Source organism: Salvia splendens, chromosome 11, assembly GCF_004379255.2.
Source record: "Salvia splendens isolate huo1 chromosome 11, SspV2, whole genome shotgun sequence".
Lineage (NCBI taxonomy): Eukaryota > Viridiplantae > Streptophyta > Magnoliopsida > Lamiales > Lamiaceae > Salvia > Salvia splendens.
In genome coordinates, this window is record NC_056042.1 from 32663621 (window position 1) to 32691302 (window position 27682).

The 27682-nt window shown below is 37.6% G+C and overlaps 3 protein-coding genes, 1 non-coding gene and 2 pseudogenes across 7 annotated transcripts; 4 read left to right on the top strand and 2 right to left on the bottom strand.

Annotated features, from left to right (window-relative positions):
* Window positions 1-1000: 1000 nt before the first annotated feature.
* On the top strand, window positions 1001-4390 carry LOC121754828 (annotated as a pseudogene).
* Window positions 4391-4442: 52 nt separating this feature from the next.
* On the top strand, window positions 4443-5775 carry LOC121756275 (malate dehydrogenase, glyoxysomal-like). Of its 4 annotated transcripts, none has more exons than XM_042151771.1 (5): window positions 4443-4659; window positions 4779-4866; window positions 4928-5047; window positions 5117-5193; window positions 5256-5775. In XM_042151771.1, the coding sequence occupies exons 1-5, from the start codon at window positions 4627-4629 to the stop codon at window positions 5307-5309; spliced, it is 372 nt and encodes a 123-aa protein (XP_042007705.1). In that variant the 5' UTR covers window positions 4443-4626; the 3' UTR covers window positions 5310-5775. The 4 variants fall into 4 exon arrangements, with proteins under 4 accessions (XP_042007705.1, XP_042007706.1, XP_042007704.1 ...); XM_042151772.1 differs by having other exon boundaries at window positions 4443-4721; window positions 4804-4866; window positions 5249-5453; XM_042151770.1 differs by having other exon boundaries at window positions 5249-5453.
* On the bottom strand, window positions 5699-7428 carry LOC121756273. Its single transcript, XM_042151769.1, has 3 exons — window positions 7211-7428; window positions 6699-7046; window positions 5699-6617 (listed from the first exon to the last, which is right to left on the bottom strand). The coding sequence occupies exons 1-3, from the start codon at window positions 7340-7342 to the stop codon at window positions 5793-5795; spliced, it is 1305 nt and encodes a 434-aa protein (XP_042007703.1). The 5' UTR covers window positions 7343-7428; the 3' UTR covers window positions 5699-5792.
* A 235-nt stretch (window positions 7429-7663) lies between these two features.
* TRNAV-AAC lies at window positions 7664-7737 on the bottom strand. Its single transcript has one exon. It is a non-coding gene; the product is annotated as a tRNA-Val (tRNA).
* Window positions 7738-13793: 6056 nt separating this feature from the next.
* Window positions 13794-15672, top strand: LOC121755234 (transcription factor bHLH25-like). Its single transcript, XM_042150514.1, has 4 exons — window positions 13794-13956; window positions 14029-14334; window positions 14427-14759; window positions 15542-15672. Exons 1-4 carry the CDS (start codon window positions 13921-13923, stop codon window positions 15614-15616), a joined length of 750 nt encoding a protein of 249 aa, XP_042006448.1. The 5' UTR covers window positions 13794-13920; the 3' UTR covers window positions 15617-15672.
* A 9454-nt stretch (window positions 15673-25126) lies between these two features.
* Window positions 25127-27682, top strand: LOC121754829 (annotated as a pseudogene).

Sequence of the window (27682 nt, forward strand, 5' to 3'; positions counted from 1 at the left end):
CCTTCAATATCGCCGGTGTTATTCTATGTGCCTTTGCGATTATATGCGATTTTGATTTGTATTTTCATTGTTAATTGAGTGAGGATTCGTTTGATACCTTGAAATCGGAATATGTCGTCTTAATTTCAAAGTTTAATTCGATTCGATTTCCTTTTGTGCAACTCTAAATCATCATTTTGAGTGATGATTAGCGCTGATGGAAACAGAGTTTTGATTGTTAAATTGATGCCGGCATTGAGGCTATCAAATAATTGTTCGGTATGAATGGTGAAATTCTTACTGAAATTACAGTGTCAACATTTTTCGTGGGGCTTATCTTTAGATATGTGGTTCATTTTCCCCCTTTTTTGTGGCTAGTCGCATGCTTTAGTATGTACGTTTGAGCGAATACTCGCTCCATGTTATGTTTTCTAGAAATATAATATGCTGCATCAAGTGTTTTTTCCTCACTGTAGTGTTGTACGTGGTGATATTAGGCAAAGGTTTTTGGAAGGTAATGGATGGGAAGGACATCCAATCAGATCTCCATGCCCTTAAAAGACTCTACGGGCTTCTCAAAAAAGATGAAGGCGAAGCATCAGACCCCGGCTCTGATTCGGTATGGTTTTATGCTTATTGAGATTATCCTGCTCATGTTATCTCTAATTTCAGATTATGGCTGCTTTTTCCGAATCAAAATGTGTATACATATCATTACAATCTTTCTTTTGTGGATACTTTTTGTTCAATATCCTTTTGTTTTGAGTAATAATAGACCAGCTTGAAGTGAACTTGAAACTACTGGAATGCTACTCATTTACTTACAAGGCTGTTAAAAATGTAGTTTAGTTTTTTGTATTTATTTTCGTAGTGTTCTGTGTACCTGGTAAGAAAATGTAGCTGATTGATCAAGTAAAAAAAAAACCCCCAGGGTCTTAGGTGGTTTCAGAGTTTGCCTCTCCAATATGATCCATTAATTTATCAAGGATTAAATATTTACTTTAGTTTTGTTGTATGATTCATGTCCTGGTTCGTATAACAAAACTCCGCATGGTAAATAAATGTAATCAATAGTCATTTAAAGTGGCACTTGTGGACTGGCCTGGACCGTAATGGGCTAATCTAAAACTCTCAGCAACGGAAGATCCACTAGACTAAAGGATTCGAGCTCTGGGGCTGAGTCCATTGAGTGTGAAGATTAGAAGGGACAATGACAAAGGATTACTAAAGCAGAGTTTTGACAAACTTGGTAATGGACTCTATTTACACACGGATCTGGATGAGTATGAGAGAGCAATTACTCAGTTCTCGATGATGCCATGATACCGGATTTCAACTCCTATATAATGGAGAAATTACACAGTTTAGACACAGAAAATATTCTCATAATGGAGGGTGAAATGACACGGTGGGCCAAGAAATATCTTTACCTGCCTTGTCTTCGTTATTTTGTTGCCTCTGTCGAGCTCCCTTCAATGCCAAGGTCATTAACCATCATTTCGAGACCATGCCCAAATCAACTTATCTACTCGATGAAAGCACTTTAAATTTGCTTGTTCGACTAACTGCATAATGGGATACACTTTAAGGGCAAGGACACTTTTGATGGTATGACACGAAGGGGTTACAAAATTGATAATGGTACCTACTCTGCGTTGTTGGTTGATGCATGCAAAAAAGGTGACTTGGCGAGCCTTCACTTCTACTTGAATCTTGCACGCAAATCTAATTGGTTGCCTGAAGTGAAAGATGGAAAGGCCATTCTGCGTCATCTCTGCAAGAACGAGTTGTTAAGTGAGGCACTAGAGTTATTTGAGCCATGGTCTTTGTCAGCTCTTGTGACAGTTTGGATTTTTTGACTCATTACTTGAAGGACTTTGTCGTCAAGGATTCACTGGTACTGCTTGTGTTTTGATAGACGAGTTTTCAAAGCAAGCCTCCTTGTCTTATTACCACATACCTTATAGTCGTATTGTGAGTGGGTTTTGTCAAGAGAAAAGGTTTGCAGAAGCGTACAAGGTTCTCGAAACTATGATCCCTAAGGGCCTGCCTCCGCCTATGGACGCATTGACTCGCTTAATTTCTCACTTGTGCAGGACTAATTATGAGAATGCTGTTGAACTGAGAAATATGTGCTTGAGGAATCAGACTTCTGCACAGCTCCCTTTCCACTCTGCTTTCGTGAATGGGCTCTGCAAGTTGGGAAGGTTTGAAGAAGCAGCTCGTATATTCATGGAAGTGAAGGGCTTAGTTCTCGATGCTGAGATGTGTAACTCTTCCATTACAGGCTATTGTCAACGAAATAACTTGAAGAAAATTCGAGAGACCCTCGGGTAATGATACGAAAGGATTTAAGTATCTCCCCTTCTAGTTACAGTAGCATGGTACGCCTCATATGCAGAGACGGAAAGTTCTCTCTTGCACTGAGCTTGAAAGAGCTCATGCTTCGAGTAACTTGCATCCCAGAGCTCGTGCTGTATAATATTCTGATATTTCACATTTCATCGAGGCGGAAGACATTGGATACAGTGATTGGTGCTCTTCAAACCAGAGGACTACAATTTGATGATACTTTCAATTTTGTCATTCGAGGACTCCTGTTGCATAAAGACGTATCACACGCTCTTCACTACCTGACAACTATGATGAGGAAAGATCTGAAGCCAACTAATCGTACGCTACGAGGAGTTATCAATTCTCTCTGCCATGAAGGAGAACTTGAGCCAGCCTTGAATTTGAGTCGAGAAATGGAATTGAGAGGTTGGATCCATGGTTCGGCCATTCAGAACGATATTGTTGAGGCACTTCTCAGTAAGGGTCGACTTCATGAAGCAGTAGGATTTCTTGACAGAATGGTGTTGAAAGGTTTGACACCGAACCACATCAAGTATGATAGGTTAATCAAACAATTTTCCCAGTATGGCCGTGTGGATAAAGCAGTCAACCTTTTGAACGTTATGCTGCAGAAAGGAAGCCATCCGGAGGCCACCAGCTACGACTGCCTCATTCAAGGTTCTGCAATGGCCAAAGTTGGATGCTGCTCTGGATTTTCATAAGGAGATGCTGTGTAGGGACTTAAAACCGAGTATGACTACTTGGGACACTCTTATTAGTGCATTGAGTGCAGGCGGTCGAGTGGTGGAAGCAGAAGATCTGCTTAAATCCATGATCCAGTTAGGTGAAACTCCACAGCGTGAGGCGTTCAACTGCGTGATTAATAGATACCGGTCAGAGAAGAACATTAGCAAGACGTCGGAGCTCTTGAAAGTGATGCAGCAGAAGGGTTATGAGCCAGACTTTGACACACATTGGTCTCTGATAAGCAACTTGAGCCATTCTACTAAGAAAAATGGGGGCAGTTTCCTGTTGAATCTTCTGTCCGGTTTCAGCTCTGCAGGGAAGAACAACTCCAGAACTGGCTGATGCAAGGTTATATCAGTTTAGTTTCTCCAGTTGTTAGTGATTTCACATCCGTATAAATTTAATGTTAAATGTTGCATGCCATATCCAATTAAAATTGTTGTTTCCCCCTTAAAAACTTGGTTTTTGTGTTTAAATCGGAGTACGGAAGCTTGAAAGATGAGAGAGCTAACTTTTAGGAGCAATGTTTCACTGCTAGAAAGAAGGTGGTGTACTATGAATGTGTAGTGACGAATACAACACATTGATAAGATGAATATTGCACTTGACCTTAAAGAGAGAGTTTTAGTCATGAGGATGAACATGTAATTCTTGAATGCGCTCCGATTGGTTTCTTCCACTATATAGAGATTGTTCAGTGCATTAACTTCACTTCAGTATTCTGACTGATGATGCTACTTTTGATGAAGCATACAAGACAAATGTGGCGTGCAACGAAAACCTAGCTAAACTTCAAGCTGGCTATCTCTTTCTCGAGGTCTATTTCAGGACTATTGTTTCTAATTGTGTTTGATAATTCTTGTTTTATCTAATGCACGTGTAGTTGATTAGAATCTCATTATGCATATGATTTGTTAGATAGAAAGATGGAGAAATGCACACATTGCTAAAAATGCAGATGCTAAAGTTATCAGCCTTGGAATTGGTGACACAACTGAGCCAATTTCAGAAGTCATTACTTCTGCCATGTCAAAGGTATTGTTTTCTGAGCCTCTGCAATAATTATTTATAGATTCTTTGTCAAATGATACATTTAGTAGTAAGTTGAAGTGTAGAGAGATAAAATTATTAGTGATTAAAGTGTTGATTTTTATCAAAAAAGAAATGGCTCGGGATGCCACGAAAATGAATATCGTGGATGGAGGGAGTACAATATTTTTGCCCTTATGTATGTATCTATATTTCTTGAGGAAAACTGAAAATGGGATATTGGCATGTTTGGTTATAGGTGAGAGGGTTTCTGGGGCAGGGGCAGCTGGAGAGTGCTCTGAAGGTATGGATCTTGTGATCATACTTGCTGGAGTTCCGAGGAAGCCGGGATGACAAGAGACGATCTGTTCAATATCAATGCCGGCATGGTTAGGACACTGCCACTGCATTTCCTAGAGCTGCCCTAACGCGCTCATTAACTTGATCAGCCACCCAGTGAACTCCACTGTCCCCATTGCAGCTGAGGTATTCAAGAATGCTAGCATCTATGACCCCAGAAAGCTCTTGGGAGTCACCATGCTTGATGTTGTTCGTGCCAACACGTTCGTGGTGCTGTGCTTTTAGCCTTGAATCGTTCATTTCGAGACTCAGTTCAAGAGTTTAGCTTCATGGTTAGGATATAGTTTCAACTGAGCTGATGTATGTTCTTTTACTAAAATGGATTTTAGGCTGAATTTTGGGACTTGATCCTAGAGAGGTTAGTGTTCCTGTTGTTGGTGGGCATGCTGGAGCACAATTCTGCCCCTTCTCTCACAGGTAGTAAAGATTGAATTTTGCTGTTTCCATCTTCATGTTACTGAGAGAAGTTGTCTTGTAGGTGAAGCTTCCTTGCCCATTGACACCGGAGGAGACAAATTTCTTAACCAAGCGAATTCAAGATGGTGGGACCGAAGTGGTTCAGGCAAAAGCTGGTCCAGGCTCAGCAACTCTATCAATGGTAATAATGATTTTAGTTCAATGTTGTAAGACAAGAAGGTTGAGTTGAATCTGTAGGCATATGCTGCAGTGAAATTCGCAGACGCATGCCTTCACGGTCTAAGAGAGGATGCCGGCATTTTTGAGTGTGCTTTTGTGGCTTCACAGGTACCTCTACCTGAGCTTCATGAAATCCCACCTTCGTGTCTCCCTGAATGATCAGTTTGCAGGTAACGAACCTCCTGTTCTTCGCAATCAAGGAGGCTTGGGCGCGGAGGAGCTGAGAAGGTTTACCATCTAGGGCAATTGGATGAGTACGAGAAGTATGGAATGTTTGTGACATGAAAAGTTGCTTGGTGAAAACCTCAATTCACTGGTAGGTGGATGGATATGGACAAGATTGGATTGGGGAAAGCAAAAGAACTTGCATTAAGCATTCAAAAGGGAGTTTCCTTCAAGAAATGAAAATGGAGATGGCATCAAGAATCCCTTTTTAAGATGTATTTTGTGTCATACAATAGAAGTGAATGAGACAACTATGCATGCTTATAGAATTCATGAAGGATAAAAAACTGCTAATTCGTACAAAGATATCGAGCCCTGCCCTACCAGCAACGGTCGGGATCATTCAATACAATAGTATGAACACGAACACGCAACAAAGGCAAACCCATGAAAAAGAGACACTATATTGCCTAAACTACTTATAAAAAGGAACAAACAAGAATCTTTACAATATTTACAATTTCCTCATCCTCCACAATAGCTCACAACATAAATGGATTTGGAGGGTGATGAACAACAGGCATCTTTGACATAGTAACGTTGCCCAAGAGCGCGCTCTGCGCCACGGAATCCTCTGCTATCACGGGATTGACCTGCGCCACCCTCTCCGGGACAATCCTGTCCCCATCAACCTTACCCAGCACTTCAAAATGCATCCTCATAGTTGACGGCTTTGTCCTCCATTCAGGCATGCCAACCACATCGCCCTCTCTCAGCCTCTTCTCGACCCCAAAACCAATCTTCACGAAAGTCTGAGCTGACACATCCGCTTTCAACACCTTGAAAGACCCCTCCTTGCCCCCTCTAGGACCCAATACAGAGGACAGCAGTGCCTCAAAGCCAAGCAAGTTGGGGTTTGAGCCATTGAGGGAGACAACAGGCCAAAGTGTGCTAAAATAGTCCGGTGCAAGAAGGGCCATGGCTTCTCCTCCTTGGAGGTCAACGGGAGATATAGCATCACTTCCCCTGGCCTGGTTCTTGGAAGTAGAGGACAGCTCCACTAGGCCAGGCGCAAGGCGCTTGAGCTTGAGGCGGTTGCTGGAGGAGGAAGGTGACGGGGCAGGGGACGTGAGCGATGTCGGGCCAACTATACGAAGGGAAAGGACAGGAGCATCGTTGGAGCGAGCAACATCTTGGAGACGCTCAGCCAGAGATATGAGGCCTGAGGCAAAGCCATTGTCTGTGATGTTGAGAGGAAGTGGAAGCTCAACTGGATGGCGCAAGCTAACTGATCTAGCCCCTTTAACAGTGACAACAGCGCCATCTGCTAGGATCACCTTCTTTAGCACACCAGCATCCACATCGTGCTGAACGAAAACCGAGCAAAATCAGCAACCAACTAAAGATATAAAAAAAGGGAAATATCAACAATAGTCAGTTTCTATTACAGGCAAGGATATCCTCATGTTTTCGGCATCCTGAATCCACAGTTCCATCGGCCCGGCCAACTGAAACGGAGCGAGCACGGGCATCTGATTGTCTACTTTCTGTCTCTCAGACAACACATTTTCCTCGCCCGGCCTAGCCCGATTCTCCACTTGGAAAAGGGGCAAATCCACATATTCCCATCGGTTCACATCCTCCAGAAGCTTCAAGGGAATAACTTTATTTTCAATCTCCACATCGAATTCGTATGCTACTGATCTCCCCACAAGCGCATCCCTCAAATCGAAGCCTGATACCTTGAAATCGTCAGCTTTGAGCCCTAATCCCTTCACAATAGCTTCTTTCAAATCCTATAACAAAAACCACATGACGTTGAGCAATTTAATCTTATTAAAAAGAACCCTAGATTGATTAAAACCTCGATTCATCAATCAAAGGCATCCAAAGACAGACAGCTCACAGAAACACAAAAACGCACCCTATACAAACCAAAGTAAATGGAATCAAAACTCACGGAAATGGCTTTCGGATAGGGAGGATTGAAATCTGGGGCGGCAACCAAAGCCGACGATTTAGATAATTGAACTCCGATCAGAACCAAACAGAAGGCGGCAACAATGATCGGAGATGGCCGCTCTGAGTCCATTGACGGATGAGGAAAGAATCGAGATTCTGAGCAGAAAATCAAGGTGCTGGTGATGATTAAAAATTTCTTCTTTGATTTGTTGAGAAGGAAAATTGAATCGGAGCCCGTTAACGTTTTTCAAAACTTGCTGTTAAAGCGCGGCCATTGGTTAAAGTGGATGACGTGGATGTACGCAGCCAATTGGAATTGAGAGAGGCGTAAACCAAGTAATATGATTGGTTGAGAGTGACGTGGTTGCGCGGGAAATCTGGGGTGGTTATGTGCATAGGTACGACGTCGTAATCGAAATTGCACAGAAATGTTAAAAAACAATGTTATAAATGGCGTCGCCCGGACTCGAACCGGAGACCTTCAGTGTGTTAGACTGACGTGATAACCAACTACACCACGACACCGTTTTGAACAACTTGTGTATCAATGCTCACTAATTCGATAGGATTTAAGTTTGTGATGTAAATGCTCACTCGATTCCGTCATGGTTGACCATCCTAACAACTATTTAAATTCATAATATTATATCCTAAGTTTAAAGTTAGTGGGAAAAACAAATTTTTTGAAGTTTCGTGTTATTAAGCGTCAATACCCATTTCAGAAATAATATTGATATTTTTAGACGAATTGGATCGTTTTTTTACTATCCTATGGTTTGATGTGATACAAGAATATATATGGAGAAATATTATTCTACGTATATTAGTATGTGGACATTATTTATGAGCTTCATACTCAATTAAACCATATTATCATTAAATTTTTTAGTTTATCTATTTGGTTTGATTCCTAAACCTTAAAAATTGTTGTTTGACGTTGTTAATATTTAAACATTGCCTAAAAATCAAAACTCGATTTATTCTTTTATTAGTTTTTTTTGTTGGTATCTTGCTATTTTACACTCTAACTCAAGCACTTAAGATTTTTAGACTATCAAAAAGAAAAAAAGTACGAAAAGGATATCTTTTAAACTTAATGACTAATCAAAATGAAAAAAAATAACAACGTAAGATGACCTATTGACACTGGCCACGCAAACATCAACTTTATGGTAAATGCTAAACAAAACATAGTCATTAGTCAAAGCCCTAAAGTGAAAGAAATAATAGTAGTTTGGTAACTTAGGTTGGTACAAATGAAATTTCCTATGATCTTCATTGAAGTTTCTTGTGCTTTTCTTATATCTTTAGACCATAGTTGAAGCTAGTAAATAAGCGCGTGATATGTTATGCACTAACAATTACGGTTTAAAAATAGTGAGTAGAGATTTATAAAAAATTGGCTTGCAATTCAAGATGATAATTTATTTCGTCGTGTAAAGACATTGACATTCGATATATTTGTAATTTCATGTCAAATTGAATTTCTTGGGAGAAATTCAGTTTGATGCAGCAATATTATAATTAATACTCCTTCCATCCTATAAGAATCTACACTCTTTTCTTTTTAGTTCGTCCCACAAGAATATACACTTTCTATTTTTAAAAAGTTTTTTTTCTTTCTAATTAGGTGTGACTCATTCTCCACTAACAATACTTTAATTACTTTTTCTCTATACTCTCTCTTACTTTATCAATTTTATATTAAAATTCATGTCGAACCCAAAGTGCATATTCTTTGGGGACGGAGAGAGTATGTGATACGATCATATCCATATCCCAATTATTTAGTTGCATATTTGATTTACCATATCTTTTCCATATTTGTTTAGATATTTGTTTCTTGTTCATTAAGTTAGTAGCATTATAAATAGGAGTTATTGTTATCACTTTATTCATTGAATGAATTAATGAAAGCAGTATTTCGCCCAACTTGGCTTGAGTATCAAGTATAATTTTCGTTCCTTATTTGCTGCTCATCGGAGAACGTCCGAGAACCGGCAAATCGTGAGCCTTCCTTCGAGCTTGTCGAAGGTTTGATCACCTTATCTCTCCGAGAAGTTAGCCATCCGGCCTCGTTACGGAGAACGTCCGTAACAACTGGTGCTTTCATCCCGTACTCATCCTCCATATCAAAAAAAAAAAAAAAAAAAAACAGCCGCAGCACCACCATCACAGCCACGCCTAATCCTCCACCTTCTTCATCAATAACCTATTCACCACCAATATCCTTAACAGAAGTAGCTCAATGGCAATCTCCTCGAGGGCCTCCTAACATGAGGACGTCCAGCGCTGGATCGGATGAACGGATACCGCCGACGGGGTTCCTCAACGGAGGCAATGCGCAAGTCATAATCGGAGACTCTGCGCGCCGCGCGTCCACAAGCGCTTCACGCGGCGACGATCAGTCGCAATATCCGCGGCGCGATTTCCAGGCGGCCTCCGAGGCGCCGCACGATGTGGCAGGAACAGCCGCGATTTTCTCCACCGGGTTGGAGAAGATCTTGGCGCGATTTGACAGAATGGAACTCAGGCTGGAGAAGTTGGAAGCGCCCGAACCTGATCCCCCCTATTTCTCGGACGAACGTGATGACAAAGGGTATCACTCCCCGCGCGACGCTTGGGCGGCAGAAGACGATGTCCACCGGCCTTTCATCCACGGACAACGAGACCGTGGTGGGGATATCCATCGTCGACGAGGCGCTGCCCGCGCATTACATTGGCGCGACGGCCATTTTCCGCAGCAGAACGTTCATCGGGCGTCGTACCGCGATCGCCCGGAGCCTCGGCACCGCACGTGCTGGGACAGGCCGCAGGACCGGTACCTGGGGATGGACGAGTCCGAACAACAACACTATGTGGACTTCTATTCCGGATCGAGGCATCGCCGGACTTGGTGGGATCCGCCCTCCCGCACATCCGGTGGTCGTGTGGAAGAGATTCGCGCTCCTCCGCTATCAGGACCACCGCCACAGCCTGTACCAGAACCAGAACTGTTCTATGGCCCGACGCATCGTGGAGCATCGGACACTCCCGCGTCAAAACACACGACGCGCCCCTCTTTCGGCCCCCGGGGCTTTCTTCACGCTGATTCAGACGTGCCGTCGCGATTCCCACCTAGCCCGTATACTGGACAGCAGCGAGAGCAGCCCCAAACCCGGAACCGGCACCTGCACCCCACATTCCCAAGCCCTCGTACCCCCGCACATCCACAGCTCGTTCTCGACCAGAAGCCACCGCTGCAGCACGTGCTCGACCAACAACCACGGCCAAGTCGCCACCGCGCTGCACCGCCCCCGCCGCTGCACATGGATCAACAACGATCATCATCCTGCGGCCATCCTACGACTCACCTCCGTCAAGCTGAGGCCTACCTCGAATTGCCCACTACTGTGAAGCAGCCCCTGCTCCAACGCCCGCCCTCCTGCCTGCGTTCCCCGAGCCTCCACTCCGCTACGAAGCTTGTTTCTTGTGAAGAGAAATACTTGGGAATTGAGGGTGATGCAAAAGTGTTGAATCAAGTTGACTTGCGGCTCAATGAAACGAAATTAGTAGATGATAAAGTACGAGCTATAGAGGTGGATACAATTGATGACGATGATGGTCTTCATGATTCAAGTAAAAAGAATGAGGAAGAGGCATATGTAGAGGAGGACGATTCCATAGAGGAAGTGCTGAAGGTCATCTCCTCATTCCCTGTTGTTCACGTGCAATCCAAATCTATTGTTGAGAATTGTTGGGGCAAGAAAGGAGATAATGCTTACACTGGTGTAAGGATAATTGCTTATATCCATGTGGATTTCTTTGATGGCGATGTTCCAAGTATTGTTCATCGTTCGACATCACTCGACGTCGATGCACGATTCATCCCTCCGCGCAACGACACGCCATGTTTGAGCCTTCTTGGAGGTGATAAAGGGAGATATTTAGTTGTTCGATATGTGTTTGATCCAGGAGGAGATGTCTCGCCAAAGTCGGCTTTCAACTCTCTCTATTGCTTCGTGGTTCCCACCTTGAGGACAAGGTGGATTTCAACCGTGGGGGAGTTGATACGATCATATCCATATCCCAATTATTTAGTTGCATATTTGATTTACCATATCTTTTCCATATTTGTTTAGATATTTGTTTCTTGTTCATTAAGTTAGTAGCATTATAAATAGGAGTTATTGTTATCACTTTATTCATTGAATGAATTAATGAAAGCAGTATTTCGCCCAACTTGGCTTGAGTATCAAGTATAATTTTCGTTCCTTATTTGCTGCTCATCGGAGAACGTCCGAGAACCGGCAAATCGTGAGCCTTCCTTCGAGCTTGTCGAAGGTTTGATCACCTTATCTCTCCGAGAAGTTAGCCATCCGGCCTCGTTACGGAGAACGTCCGTAACAGTATGACATGCTTAACAACGTCATATTGAATTAATTACTACTACTATTATATATATACATAGATTTCTATGCTTCCGCAACAAATAAACATTAATGGATTCAAATCTTAATTCTCTCTTCTCTCTACAATCATTCTTAATTTGTGCAGCAATATTGGAATTGGGGAGTAGAGGAGATGATTGCTTGTATGTTTTCCGATGAAGAAAGTAGGCCGATGAAGCAGCTGAGAAGAAGTTCAGAGTGTTCATCATTTGGAAACACAAATTGTTCATTAAAAGATCGTAACTTAGCTGAGAGAAACAGGAGAGAGAAGATGAGTCTAAGATTTACAGCATTGTCTGGTCTTCTCCCTCCATCCAAAAAGGTACGTCAAGCTTCACTCTTGTCTTAATTAATTACACATTCATCAATATCATGCATTAGTGTTATGTACTTAAATAGATATAGTTCTTCAACTAATTTATTAATATCTTGATTCAAAATCTTATAAGTACTTAAATGTCTCGCTTTGATACGACACTGATTTTAAGAAATGTAAAAAGAAATGAATGGAACAAATTAGCGAAATGAGATTTCTACTTTTATTATGTGAGTGAAATGAATCAGTACTATGTATATAGTTCGTTTTACCAATAATAGTAAAAATGAAATACTAACACATTCAATAGTGATACACATTTAATTTGACATATGCTAAGCTCAATACTTGAATTTTTCGGAACATTTAATGTCTATTAACATCAAGGAAGTAGTGAATAGATTACATATTGCTCTCAAGATATAAATTAACATCAAGAAGGAAATCATGCTTGTATGCTCACATGTGAGCTAGTTAGTAGTTAGATACTTAGATATAAATCGTGTATGAGCACTGCTCTCATTTAATCGGTATTAGTATTATTTTTTTTGTTTATTTTGGAGTATATTTTTGTTCTAATACCTCAGAAGTTAATGTTGACATCATTAATTCTACAAATTATTTAAAATTAAAGTTTGATATAGTATCCATTTCTCTATAATTTTAAATAAATAAATAAAATATCAAATTGAGCTTCAATTTTTATGTAATTTAATCGGGCATGATATGTGTTTCCACATCGTTGAGACAATTTAACAAATATAGTTATCTTGTAGTAAGAGTATTAAAATTAATATGGGCCAAGAGACTTGGGCCTAATGATATGTGTTTACACATATAAATACCACACAATTTAACAAATATAGTTATCTCTTGATCATTTCCATTTTCTTATATTATGTGGTATTTATATGTGTAGAAGGTGTTTGAGTCATATACAAGTCAATTACATGCAAAAATAGTGTAAATAGGCCAAAATATGGTAGATCACACATTTGGGCACCCCACATTCACGGGCTTGTCTATGGTCTCTTTGTCAAAATGTCATTTTTGTAATAGTTAACACAACGTATCACGCGGTGAGACAGTGGTCGTGCATCAAACATGGAATATTTTTGTTCATAGAGTTCAATCCCTAGAGTTATCTAATATCTATCATACCAAACATGCGTTAAGATTTTGAGTTTAATGCTAACAACTTAGCATATACATACATTCACTACTCATTATTGTACATGGAATTAGTGATAATTCTAGTATCTAAATTAATCTTCAATTAGTCCTTCATTTCTTTAATTGAATTTATTTCATATAGTATATGATAATGAGATCATACCTTGTCATATCATGTTATCATATCATATCAGATCATCTTCTTGTTACAAATAACATAAAAGAAATATGTCCATTATATGATTATTAGTATAAATCTATAATATAACCAAAAGGTTGCGGTTGTTGATGTTTCGTCTGTCCATTTGATTTAACTAATCCTAATTATAGTATGCGATTTTCCATACGTGCCCATTCAAATTTCAAAGCATATAAAAATTAAAATCCTTCTTTAATTATTCGTAAAGAATTTTTAAATTTTTATGTTGCTTTTACACCATCATTATGCTATATAGCTACCCACTATATATTATTAATATAAAGATTAATTTATTAAAATAAATATACACGTTTAGGTGCAGTCACACATCATGAGCAAGTTCCATGGATAGACTTTGCAATAAAATAGTTAAAGAGATACCATCACGATTTCTTGGACCAATTGATGATCATTTCTGTCAAACTTTAACTTATTTTTTATTAACATTGCTAGAATAAGATAAAGTAGTTTAGCCAAATGCTTTGAAGGGCAAGTCCTTCTATTCTCAAACATTTAGCTAATACCGGAAATCCAAATTGAATTTTATTTAAAATCTTGATGTACAATATGATTTGATGCAGGTATAGATCATGGATATTTCAGCCTTCAGAAACTTAGCTGATTTGGTAAGAAAACTCCTCAAAATTTAGCAATAATCCTTACACTATTCTCTATTATTGAGGCATGATTTTATGAAAGAGATGGAGTCTTCATTTCATTACGAATCTTTCGAGCAACCATCTGTATACGATGATGGTCGGCCACTGAAGCAGCTCAGAACGAGCCACCACGTCTCAAGTGCTCTTCAGTTTGACGCTATCCCAACTTATTATGACAACAAACTGGTCAGCATGATGAAGCCTAAAGAGGAAGAAGCGTTCGTCGTGTCTGAGCCAGTCGCTTGTTTGTCGTCCACGCACCATTCTTTAGCGGAGAAAAAGAGGAGAGAGAAGCTCAGCCAGAGGTTTGTAGCCTTGTCTGCTCTGATCCCTGGCTTAAAGAAGGTGAATAATTAATTAAATTAATTTTATTTTTTTCCAAACATATATGAATATAAAACCTAATTAATACTACTATTGTGTAATGATTTGTTTAGATGGACAAGGCTTCTATTTTGGGAGATGCGATTGAGCATATGAAGGGTTTGGAGGAGAGAGTGAAGGGGTTGGAGGAGAGGGCTAGGAAGAGAAGAAGGATTGAACCAGTGGTGTTTAATGTCAAGAAAGAGGAAGGCGGCGACGACGACGATTTTCCAGTGATTAGGGCAAGGTTTTGTGATAAAGAGCTGCTGGTTAGTGTTCACTGCCGGAGAGGGAGAGGTGTGTTTGAGAAAATTGTTGGTGAAGTTGAGAATATGCAGTTTTGTGTTGTTAACAGCAGCCTTATGAGTTATGGGGATTCTTGTCTCAGTATAACACTTACTGCTGAGGTAATGCTCTATCATAGTGTTTGGGCTATGGTAAAAACCTAATCTTTAGTCAAAGTTACAAAGTCTTGTAGGTTATGGATTCTAGTGTAAGGAAACTTGTCTAATATCGGTTGTGAAGACAACATAAATGTCGGTTTTATAGGTTAAATAAGTTCTCTATCCCTGATAAAATAGTCTTTTAGGATGAGTACTTATATTTCATTTATGTAATACCGGAGCTTTCATTGAGAGGCCCAACGATTGGGTGTAGTAGTGGCTCATTAAGTGGTCATTTAGGATTGAGTCGGTCGTTATCAACGAGGACGAAGAGACAATTCAGAGTGGTGCTCTGGGGAAGGAGTCGGCCTTGACCAGTGAAGACGTTCACCCTTATTGGAATCGATTGTTTCAAATTGTAGGCGCTAACTTGGAAAGTTGATCTGGGAAAAGAATCAACTGTTACCAACGAGATGTTGCCCCTAAAGTGGGTCGATAACTGACTTTAGGAGCCAATTCGGAGTGGTGGCATCGGAAATGAGTCAACCGTGACCAATGAGGCGTTGGCCCCTAAGGCAGTTCGATTGAGATCCATGCATTGAAACTTGTGCCGGCATCTTTTGTGAATTTGTGTGACACAACAGATGTGGAGTTTATAAATTAAACTGCAATAAATCAATAAAATAACTGCACTAGCCATTATATAAGCCTAATGGATCTCTCCTTCTATCACCAATTAGGTCTTATTGTGTGTGTGTGTGTTTTAGTGCGATATTTATGGATTAATTCTTTTTTTTTTCTTACAGAAGGACAAAGAAGACAACATGAATATTGAGCAGCTTGTGGAGAATTTACAAGGTCTTCTCAAAATGATCTTGTGAAATATTAATGCATTCCTTGAACTCATAATATCCTATTTTTCCCCTTTTCAAAGACCACACAACATAGCTTGATCAGTGATGGATGTTTTGCATACATATATACTAAGTAGATCCTTCATAATCTTTGCTTTGCTTTTGTATGTATAATGATGTACAGTTCATAATCTTTGCTTTGGCTTATAGTTGAAATTTTCAACTAATGTGAGTCCATATGTTGAAAATTAAATTAACAAAGTTTATTTTTATATGATATTTATTTTACTAATTCTATAATACAACATTCAATTTATATGAGATTTTATCAATTGAAAATATACAAGGCCAGGACATTTTTAATGGAGTGCCCGAACTTTCATTTATGCTTTCTTAGTTCTCCAATAAAATCTACAATAATAATAATAATGATGACACTAGCTGTCCCCCATTAATTGTCCACTTTGATTCCAACACATGTTTTAAGAAATGCAAAGGAAAATGAGTTGAAAAAGTTAATAGAATATGAGTCGCACTTTTGTATATTAATTTTATAATTAAATGTGAGTGGAATGAGTTAGTGAAATATGAGACAAACTTACTATTTATGGTAAAAAGTGAAAGTAGACAATTAATGCGAGACGGATGAAAATGACAAAAGTGGCCTATTAATAGGGGACATATGGAGTAAATTGTAAAGAAAATTTGTATAATGATTTAAAGATGTTATGCAAGAAACATATCAAAACTAATAATATCCCTCAATCAACACAAGCAACTTTTCTAGTTCTAAAAAACTAACGAAAACTCTTCTAAATTACTCGACAATATTAACAACAAAAATAATTACTACTACTTCGTAATGCTTTTACTTTAATTAGGTCTAATAAGAAGATTTAATTAAGATGTGGGCTGTGGGACATTTCTATCTTGCCTTTGAATTGAATGAATCAGAATAATATAAGTGATACTCTATATTAATTATACCACGTGCACGTCAACAATTTGCAACACTAAAGTTCCTTCATTTTATTAAATTGTATTATACTTTTTGTGTCTTGATCGAAAAAATATATCTTTATCATATGAATCACTTAACTATTTCCAATTGAAAGTAGACAAATAGCCAATATAGATAGATAGACATCCTTTGTTGTTAAAGAATTAAAAGGTTAGTGAAAGTTCTTGTTAACGTATTTTCCTAAAATATACTATCATGTTAAGTTTACGATTCAATCAAATCGTAAAATAAAAAAAAATTCTTTCAATTTTTTTTAAAACACAATCAATTAATTAACTTTGAAGTAATATTATATCTGTCCTTGAATCCTTGAGAGTATGAAACGGCATAATTGCGGCTGGAGCTTTATAATGAAGTCAAGCAATATTAATGATTAGAAATTTACAATTAAGTCATGCTTTTCCATGAAAAGTTGGTCGGGATATTATTAATTATAGTTAGACATATATATTGGGGAAGTATGATTCCTCTAGAAACTTAATAATACACTATTGAAATAACTATACTATATATAGACAGGGTTCCAACTGGAACTCTTCTTATTGTGAGAACGCAAAAACCATTTTCAACTCTTGGATTGTGAAGAACTATAGTATAGGAAATTAAAATTTAGTTGTTTTCAATACAATTAATTTTATAATAAATGCAATAAACTTTATATGTCCGGTGCAGTACTCACATGCGGCCAAAGGTCTCAGGCTCGTGTCCTCCATGGCGCGACCTTTAAATTTAAAGCCATTTATCCATAATAAAAGAAAAGAAAATGTATATGTGTGTGGCAGTGTGTGTTTTCGTGAGAGAGTATATATAGAATAGAGAACTCTTAAATATTGTCATAACTCATAACTAATTATTAACGGTCATTTGATCATGAAGATCAATGGTTGATGTATCTTCTTACTGGATAAATAAAGCATTTGGCAACGAACTTCGTGTAGAGATAGAAATTCATTTTTTAGTGGGATTAATTTCATTGTAAATACAATCACTTTATACGTTTAGTGTTGCATATGTCACGCATATGAGAATCATTATCCCTTTTTTTATCATTCAATATATCACCACTAAATTAATTATTCGAATATTTTCTACTATAAAAAATATTTTGTTAAAAATATATTAAATCCTAATTAATACTAGTATTTTTCTAATATATAGTATATATAAAGTTTAAATTGTACCCTGTTTTTTTTATACAACAAAATAGTAGAGTACTTACTAACTATTTGAAAGGCACAACTTTTTTTTTTGGTCTTTACTCCAACTACCGTATACTAACTATGCAATATATGATAAATTATTATTTATTGAGAAGTGTATACGACAAATTAATTAGTTGCATGTTGGGGTTCAAAAGAAACTATATATTGATTGCCAAAATCTGTTAGGTTAGTATTGTGATTATAATTATACTGTTATTAATTTATTTTATTTTAGATTTAGATTTGTTCCATCATCATAATCCCTAAAAAACTATCCGGTCTAAAAAATAATGATGGATTATCCATTGATCGGAATTGCAATTCGAACCTCCATGTATATTCCTTATACTAACCACACCTAATTAATAATCTTAATAGTCGGAAGTTTCTTGAACAATGGGATTTGTAAATTAACAAAATTAACAAGAAGTTTAATTATACATTTGTCACTTGTGCTTTAAATATAAGAGCTGGTCGCAGTGATTCCAACTCTTAATCTATTGGTTGAAGGAAATTAATATTACTATTAAGTTATAAATTGTCTTATATCGTGTTCTATTATATTGATTTCTTTTTGGACTGTGGGTGATATCTCTTTAATATAATATAACATAATACATTTAGAAAATAATTCAAATACAAATCCTTATTAGTACATAGTAAAAGAAAAGATCTTAGAGAAAATTTGAACATCCAAACAAAATCAAGGTTGAAAACGATGAGAAAGAAAGCACCTCATTTTCGATTGGAAATTTTAAAAATCACTAAGAAAATTGAAAAATTGGAAAAGCACCCCATTCAAGATTATATGCTCATCACAAAAAGAAAATTTAATTTTAAATTTTAAGAATAGAATACTAGCGAAGAATCAACTTTTCAACTCTTAAACTTCTACTTTTATTTTTCTTTTACTTTTACTATAAATGCCTTTTTTATGCCAGCTTTCAAGAAATTTCCTGTGATTTTCTAAAGTCTAAATCATTATTCTTCAATGTATAACTTTTTCTAGCCAAATAAATCTGACCACCGATTCACCGACAGCAAATTTCTTCATTTAAAGATAAAAAAATCAATTTATGATAATTAATCACATTGATCAATCCAAATTTAATTTTAACAACACATCTCGACTTAATTAAGATCACCTTAATTCTCATCTTTAATTTCTTGTACTTTAGTTTTACTATGAATACATCCAAAAGTAATTGTAAATTACAGAAAGCATTAAAAAAATCATCCAATTAATCAATTGTTCCACCAAATTTTCTATAAAATTAATCTTCTTGAATTATTTACATGTCTTACAAGATATGGGCACGGCCTACTTGATTTTAGGACATATATTAAGCAGGCTTAATTATCCACCAAATCCACTTGCTAAACCACTAAATAATGGTAACATAATCACATCGTATCCTGTACAAGATACTCCCCTAAATAGTAACTGCGTGTATAAATTAATTATTCGGCTTATTGTAATTAATAATTGGTGTAAATTTGTTTTAATTTGTCTGTTTGCATTAATTTGGTCTTCTTAAATAATTATTGTTACGTGCGCATATATACAACCTATATATAACCACGGCTAATTGTCGCATAGTGCATATAAAAAAAGTAGTGGTAAATGGTCATATTATGGCTGACCATAAACAGATTTTTTTATGGAAAATCAGACCAGTTCAATAAGGATTTATTCATCTTAAAAGCATCAGATTTTGAAGGACAATTATACCCTTTTTTCTCTACTCTTGAGTCCTTACATTTACTACAACAAAAAAGCATAATTAAGAGTCGTTCTCTTTTTTTCTCATTTATCATTTTGACAACAGAAACAACAAAGGATGGAATATTTAAAAGAATATGTACGTAAAAAGTATAGATTTACGTAAGACGTAATTAATTTCTATCCAATTATGCACATAAATATTAAAATATAATTCTACTAATATATTTTATGATTCCTTTTTATTTGACTGATTTTTTTAGTTTCTATTTGATAGAATTAAATAAAATGTAATAATTTATTCTTAAAAAATGAATATTAATTTGTGTGTAATAACTTATTTCTAGACAATTCTACAATATCTAGATATTTCCATTACAAAATCAAGTTTAATAATATTTCAACACTCCCCCTTAAACTTGATTTGTCATTCCGAGCAATGTCCTTATCTTGATAAAGTCTTCATGCTTGAGCGGCTTTGTGAAGATATCAGCAACCTGATCTTGCGACTTCACATACTCGACTTGAATCTCTTGATTTGCAACGCATTCTCTGATGTAGTGGTAGCGGGTGTCGATGTGTTTGCTTCGGTTGTGGAACACTGGATTTTTGGATAGCGCAATGGCCGACTTGTTATCCATACAAATAGTTGTTGGCTTCTTTTGTGGCCACCCGAGCTCCGATAATAAACTCATGAGCCAAATTGCATGACAAACACTGAAAGTGGCGGCCACATATTCGGCTTCGCATGTTGATAGTGTGACAATTGGCTGTTTCTTAGACATCCAAGTGAAGGCAGTGTCTCCCATGTAGAAAACATATCCACTTGTACTTTTTCGATCATCATTGTCTCCAGCCCAATCACTATCGCTATAGCCAACAAGCTTGTAATCATTAGACTGTGAATAAAATAGGCCATAGTCGATCGTACCTCTGAGATAGCGGAGTATCCTCTTTGCTGCCTTGAAGTGGGAAGTAGTTGGATTTTCCATGTAGCGACTTACGAGCCCAGTAGCGTACAATATATCTGGCCTTGTGCAAGTTAAGTACCGTAGGCTTCCAACCAAGCTCTTGTATAGTGTCGGATCCACCTTTTCTCCTTTGTCGTTCTTAGATAGCTTGACCCCGCACTCCACCGGCGTGTTGATTGGCTTGCAATCCTCCATTTTGAATTTCTTCAAAATCTCCTTTGCATAGTGTTCTTGTGTGATGAATACTCCATCTTCAAGTTGCTTCACTTCCACACCGAGGTAGTATGCCATCAGCTTCTGCAGCTTCTTCATAGTTGACTGGTTCACAATTAGCAAATAAGCAGAATAAGGTAAGATCTTCTAACCTTTCAGTGTCGTCATACACTTCAGCCAAATTTCGTGCGCGTTGTGTGGCTCTTTCGTTCAAGAAAGATGGCGGCGAGCCTTCAACAGATGTAGCAGGAGATGCAGGTGGAGTTGTTTGTTCTTGTTGTTCCTCTCTTATTTGCTCGTCTATTCTTGGATCTCCAAATGGAGGTATGGAAGTGGTGTCATTGTCCGAGCCGAAATCCCATACTCTTTCTTCATCGAACTCCACATCTCGGCTAGTCATTGTTTTCTGCGAAGTTGGATCATATAGCTTATAGCCTTTAGTGTTAGAGTCGTACCCGATGAAGATGAATGGCTTGCTTTTGTCATCGAGTTTACTCCTCGTTTGATCCGGTACATGTGCATAAGCTTTGCTCCCGAACACTCTCAAGTGTGCGATCCCTGGTTTTCTTCCGCTCTAAGCTTCTTGAGGAGTCATTCCCCACACACTTCTGGTGGGAGACCGATTAGACAGGTATACAGCGCACGCCACTGCTTCTGCTCATAGCTCATTGGGCAAATTCTTCATCTTTAGCATACTCCGAGTCATCTCAACGATAGTCTTGTTCTTTCGTTCGACCACTCAATTCTGCTGGGGGGATCTTGGAACCGTTAATTGCCGCCGAATTCCTCTTTCTTTGCAAAATTCTTGAAACTCCCCGGATGTGAATTCTCCACCTCGGTCGGTCCTCATTGCTTTGATCTCTAGACCACTTTCTTTCTCAACGGCGGCCTTGAACTTCTTGAAATCGTCAAATGCTTCTGATTTCTGCTTAAAGAAGTATACCCACGTTTTTATTGAAAAATCATCAATAAATAGTAGGAAATAATTATTTTTACCGAGGGAGCTTGGCTTGATTGGTCCACACACGTCTGCATGGATTAACTCCAATGGTTTCTGAGCTCTCGAACTTGACTCCTTTGGGAATGGCTTTCTGAAGTGCTTCACAAGTAAGCATATCCTCACAGAGTTTGATCGGGGGTGCTTGATGGGCGGTAAATCCTCGTACCATTTCTTTATTTGATAGCAATTTTAAGCTACCAAAATTCAGGTGCCCAAATCGAAGATGCCACAACCAAGACTTATCTTTGTAGCATGCTTGAAGACCACTTCACCACATCATTTGCACATTTAATAAAAAGCATTCTATTCTTAGACATTGGCACTTGGGCGATCAAAATTATTTTTGCCATCTCTTATTGAAAGGCTATAATCCTTATTATAACCTTTTTCTAAGAGTTGTCCAAGACTCAAAATATTTATTTTTCATATTGGGCACGTAATATACGTTAGAAATAAAATCATGAGCTCCATTCTTCAAACGAAATAGTATCTTGCCTTTCCCTTTAACTGGAATTTTAGATTCATCACCAAATGAGACGTTACCACTTACTGATTCATCAAGCTCCACGAACATGCTTATGTTCCCGCACATATGATTGCTCGCTCCTGTGTCGAGGTACCACGTATCATCTTTTCTCCCAACTTTTCCTTTATAAGCTAGAAGGACACAACCATTTTCTTCATTCGTTTTCTCCACGTAATTAGCTTCTCTTCAACTTTTGATTTTGCATCTCTGCACTCGGAAGCATAGTACCCCATATCTATGACATTGTAACACTTTATTGAAGATTTATCGTACCTCGATTGTAGGGAACTCCTTCCTCGTCCCTTATTTGGGAACTCCTTTCTTTCTTCATTGTTCGATAAAATAGCCTCGTCCACGTCCACGAGCATATCCTTGGCCACGACCACGATCTTGTCTTTGTCCGCGACCTCTCTCCTTGTCGACCACCACCATTGCCCGAACTTTCTTCTTTCTCCTTTGGGCTCACTTGCAACTTTAAAAGTTGCTCCACAATTTCCCGTTTCTTCTTTTGTTTCTCCTCATATGCTTGTAGCGATCCCAAAAGTGATCGATACTCATTTCCTCTAAATCTTTTGTTTCTTCAATTGTAACTACTATATGCTCAAAATTAGGAAGTTAGAGAACGCAATATATTTCCATAATTCTAACATCCTCCAATTTTTCCACCATTCTTTTCATTTGATTCGGACTCTTTCATATGTAAAGACTCAAATTCTCCTCTTAAAGTTTGGAGACGTACCTTCTTTACTCTCGCTCCACACCAATACACGAGATTTGGAGCTTCTTCCACGCATCTTTGCGGTGCTTGCACTTGAGATCTTCTCGAAATCGTCGTCCCCTAGAGCTTGGTAGATGAGATAGAGAGCTTTCCTGTCTCTCTTTCTCGCATCTCACAATCTATCCCTTTGTTGTTGGGATAGATCGGTCTCGTCTTGCGGCTCCTCGTAGCCACTCTCCACGATCTCACAAACATCGTGGGGCTCCCAATAATACTTTCATCTTGATACTACCAATTATCAAAAACTGCTCTTATTGAGCATGGGGACTTGGAACGATGGCAAGTTAGCCATACTATAGGTAGGAACTTATGGCTCTGGTACCACTTTGTTGGAATATAGGAAATATATTGGAGGAGTATTTTAGTTTGGAGGAAATATTTGAGGGGACAATGGGTGGAATATTTGGGAAGTGATTTAGGAGATGTTGGTGTGGGGAAAACTAAGACAATCTTATTTCTCAAATTCTCTCAACTTCTCAACTTATCTAAAATGTTACAACTCACTCCTATTTATAGGAGTCCTCTTCCTATTCTAGAATCTACATAATAATTTTATATTCTAAATATCTAGATTTTTATCTATAAAAATCTAGATATTTCTTACGTAATACTAAAAATCTAGATGATTCTCCTAAAATATCTAGATATTTCTACTAAAATATCTAGATGTTTTCTCAAGCTTAGTTCTAGACAATTTTACAATATCTAGATATTTCCATTACAAAATCAAGGTTAATAATATTTCAACAGTATAATCTTTCATTATAGATTGTTAATTGCAATTGAATTTAATTGTTGAGACATTTTTATATGGATATCACTTCACAATAATTTTTCATAAAAAATTGTCATAAAATGGTTTTCTTCTCTAGAGATCTCTAAAGAAGCCGAACCCAATGGTCTCGGATTCAAGTATGAGAAGTGGAGAGCCCAAGGTCCATAAATAGTACTTCCCTCCGTCCCGGATAATTCATCTCACTTTGACCGGGGCACGGGTTTTAAGAAATGTAATGAAAAGTGAGTTAAAAAGTTAGTGGAATGTGGTCCTACTTTTATATTATTAGTTTTATAGTAAAATGTGAGTAGAAATGAGTTAGTGGAATATGAGGTCCACTACCAAAAATGGTAAAAGTGAAATGGGACAAATTATGTGGGACGGACCGAAATGAAAAAAATGGGACAAATTATCCGGGACGGAGGGAGTAAATTAGAAACATACAGTTAAGAAATGTGTGTTAATGCAGGATGATCTTTGATTTCTACTTTAAACTACTCTTCCATGGTGGATTGTGTTTAAACAGCTTTATTCCTAATTTTTTGTTGTCCCATTTCTGATTTAGAATATTTTTCATAGCTTTAATTCTTATATGAATGAGAACTACTAGCTAGTAAGACACGAATATATGGTGCGACAAATTTAATGTAGAAAATATTCCACACTACTCAAAGTAAAAATTAACAAATATACTATATAAATAAAAAATATAAATATATATAGTCTAAGTGTGGATGATGATGTTTCGGACTCAACCCGACCCATTTACCGCACACAAACCTTGACACACGGAATTAATGGCAATGAAATCATTTGGCCGGAGAGTCAAATCCATTAGTTGACTATTATGAAAAGAACATTCAAAATTTAATAATTACACTCTAATTCTTATTTTAATCAAGATAGGCATATTTGATCATGCGCCTAATTTGGTATATTTAATATCTCTATGAGTCATCACGATGTGGATGGGAAGCCCCCGAGAAATATGGAGTTAATGAAATTTGATTGGAAATACACTAATCATCATTATTGGTTACGCTAATCAAAATTTTCGAAAACCAAATATCTAATCCGACTAAAATCTAATTTAAAATTTGATTAATTTTTGGAATTTTACTCGATATGATTTTAAATTTTTGGTACATTTTGATTTAGGTGTATAAAAATTGAATAAATCATAAATCGAATTTGTATTCAATATTAATATAGATAATGATTTATACTATGTTTACGTAATTTCAAGAAAATTAATTTTTAGATTTTTGGATATTCATATCAATGGATATTTTATTGCCGCCTCTAATGATTAGTGTGGCTGAAATAAAATGTTGAAATCGAGAAACAAAAACAGGTATGATTATTGATAAAGTTTTTCCACTAGCAATTTCAAATCCAACATCTAAAAAGTCTTCAAAAATTCTTAATAAGACAGCTCTATTTGATCGCTGCTTTACACCTGCCTTAAAGTTTTGGATTATCCCATTGTTAGATCCCAATAAAACGGAATTATTACTATATTACAACTAGTTCACATATAATTGACGAAAGATACGTTGAAATTAATTAAATGTCCACAACGCCAGTTCACATCAGCAGACTTTGCAATAAAATAATGCTACAAAGATTACCAAATCACATTAGTTAGACCTATAAAACCAGCACAAGTTCTTATCAATTGGAAGAGATTAATTCTTGAGTGGAAAATAACATAAAAAGACAGAAAAAAGTGCAGTTTTGTCCATAGAATTTGGAGGTTAGTTCATTTTTTTCAAAGCTTAAGACTTTATGCCTCGAGAGAATATTGACAATTTTGAAAGAAAAAAAAAGTCACACAAACTGATTTTTATTTGATTTTTATGCAGGTTACCTTAATTATATATTTTCTTGTGAAGAAATGGAGATTTCCACCTTCAGAAACATAGCTGATTTCGTAAGAACAATTTTAATATATTCCAATTTACACAAATCATCAAGTAAATTATTTAATTTTTTGTATAATTAATTGCAGGGAATTATGGATTATTCTCTCTTTTTTCCAGCAATGGCCAATAATGGATGATTTCAACTCAAGTTCTTGTGCTTTTTCGGAAGGGTTTCATCACTCCTACATCCCGAACCCGCCTCTGCCAGACCTCAAGAGGGCGGCAGAGGCGGGCCCGGGTGGGGAAACGCGGCCGTCTAAGCAGCTGAAGCAAGAGAGGATGTCAAATTCACCCCCTCCATTAACAAGCTTTGCACATAGCCCTGTTGTGGGAGTTGTGAGGCCTAAAGAGGAGACATGGTTCCCTCAAACCATTGACCAAACCTCGAATAATGTGATCAAGCCATGCCATGGGATCAAGAGAATCAATCCATCCAACACCAAGCTTGCTCAAGCACAAGACCATATCTTGGCTGAGAGAAAGAGGAGGGAGAAGCTTAGCCAGAGGTTCATCGCCTTGTCGGCCCTCGTCCCCGGCCTCAAAAAGGTAAATACGAGGTTTCGATTTCATCTGATTTTGCTAACGAGTTGGATTTACACCCAATTCGTATGATTGTCGAGTACAGATTCTTAAGTTGGTATGCAAAATCAGAATTTGATAAAAAAAAATCGTATACTAAATTTTACATACAATTAGTACTTTTCTTTTTATTTATATAATATTGTTGAATTTTAGGGTTTTTTTTGAATAATTGTGTGGAAGCTCTTTCCATAACAAAAAAAAAGTTTGAGAAAATTACTGTTTTTCCATTTGAACTAAAACAATTTTCTGCATCCGCCCGTGCAGATGGATAAGGCCTCGGTTCTTGGAGATGCGATCAAGTACATGAAGCAGCTCCAGGAAAAGGTGAAGGCGCTAGAGGAGAAGGCGAAGAAGACGACCGTGGAATCGGTGGTGTTTGTCAAGAAATACGAAGTGAGCGGTGGAGATGGCAACCGGAGATCGGGATTCCTCCAACGGGGCAGCGGTCTGCGAACCGCTCCCGGAGATCGAAGCGAGATTCTGCGACAAGGATGTGCTGATTAGCATCCACTGTGAGAAGAGGAAAGGGGTTTTGGAGAAAATCGTTGCAGAGATTGAGAAGCTCCATTTGTCAGTTATCAATAGCAGCGCCATGACTTTCGGAGATTCTTCCCTCAGCATAACAATAATTGCACAGGTATACACCGATGTCGGATATTGTTTGCTTTTTTCAATAGCCAGTACACCCTCCCTCAACCCTTCGAGCCTTTTTTAGGTATATTGTTGGCTCGGTTAAAATTTCAGCACACAGGTCGACGACAATCCAATCTATTACTAAGTAGAAATCCATTTAAAACCCCACCCTCTTAGATATATTGTTGGCTCAGTTAAAGTTTTAGTCACATGCTTATAGTAAAATAGTTTCAGTTCTCTCTTTATACTTATATGTTGGTTTATTTGCAGAAGGATGGCGATTCCGGTATGAACATGAAGGAACTGGTGAAGAGTTTACGCAGTGCTATCGTATGAAGGAATGCAAGTTGTTGATGACACGACGACGATATATCTATATCTATATCTATATCTATATATATAGTTTTTTTACTTGATTTTCCTGTTGAGTAGCTATCCACCATTTTTGATGGCATCGATCATCACCTCTAGAGTTTTGTTGTGGGGTTTATTTTGAAGAAGGGTTTTCTTTTTTTTCCCAACTCTCTCATGAGTTGGTGTTTTTTTCATGGTTCCAAAATAGTTTTGGCCATGTTTCTATAGATGCATACCCTTCTGTTGTAAGTTGTAACTACCTCATAGCCTAGTTAGCTAGGGTTTTCATTTTGGTGGATGGTGAGAGACAGGAAGTTAAGGTTGTTGTTTTTTGGGACTTTTGAGAATCTTTGTTCTTGATTTGGTCTCTTTGTGCTATGTAAAATGTGA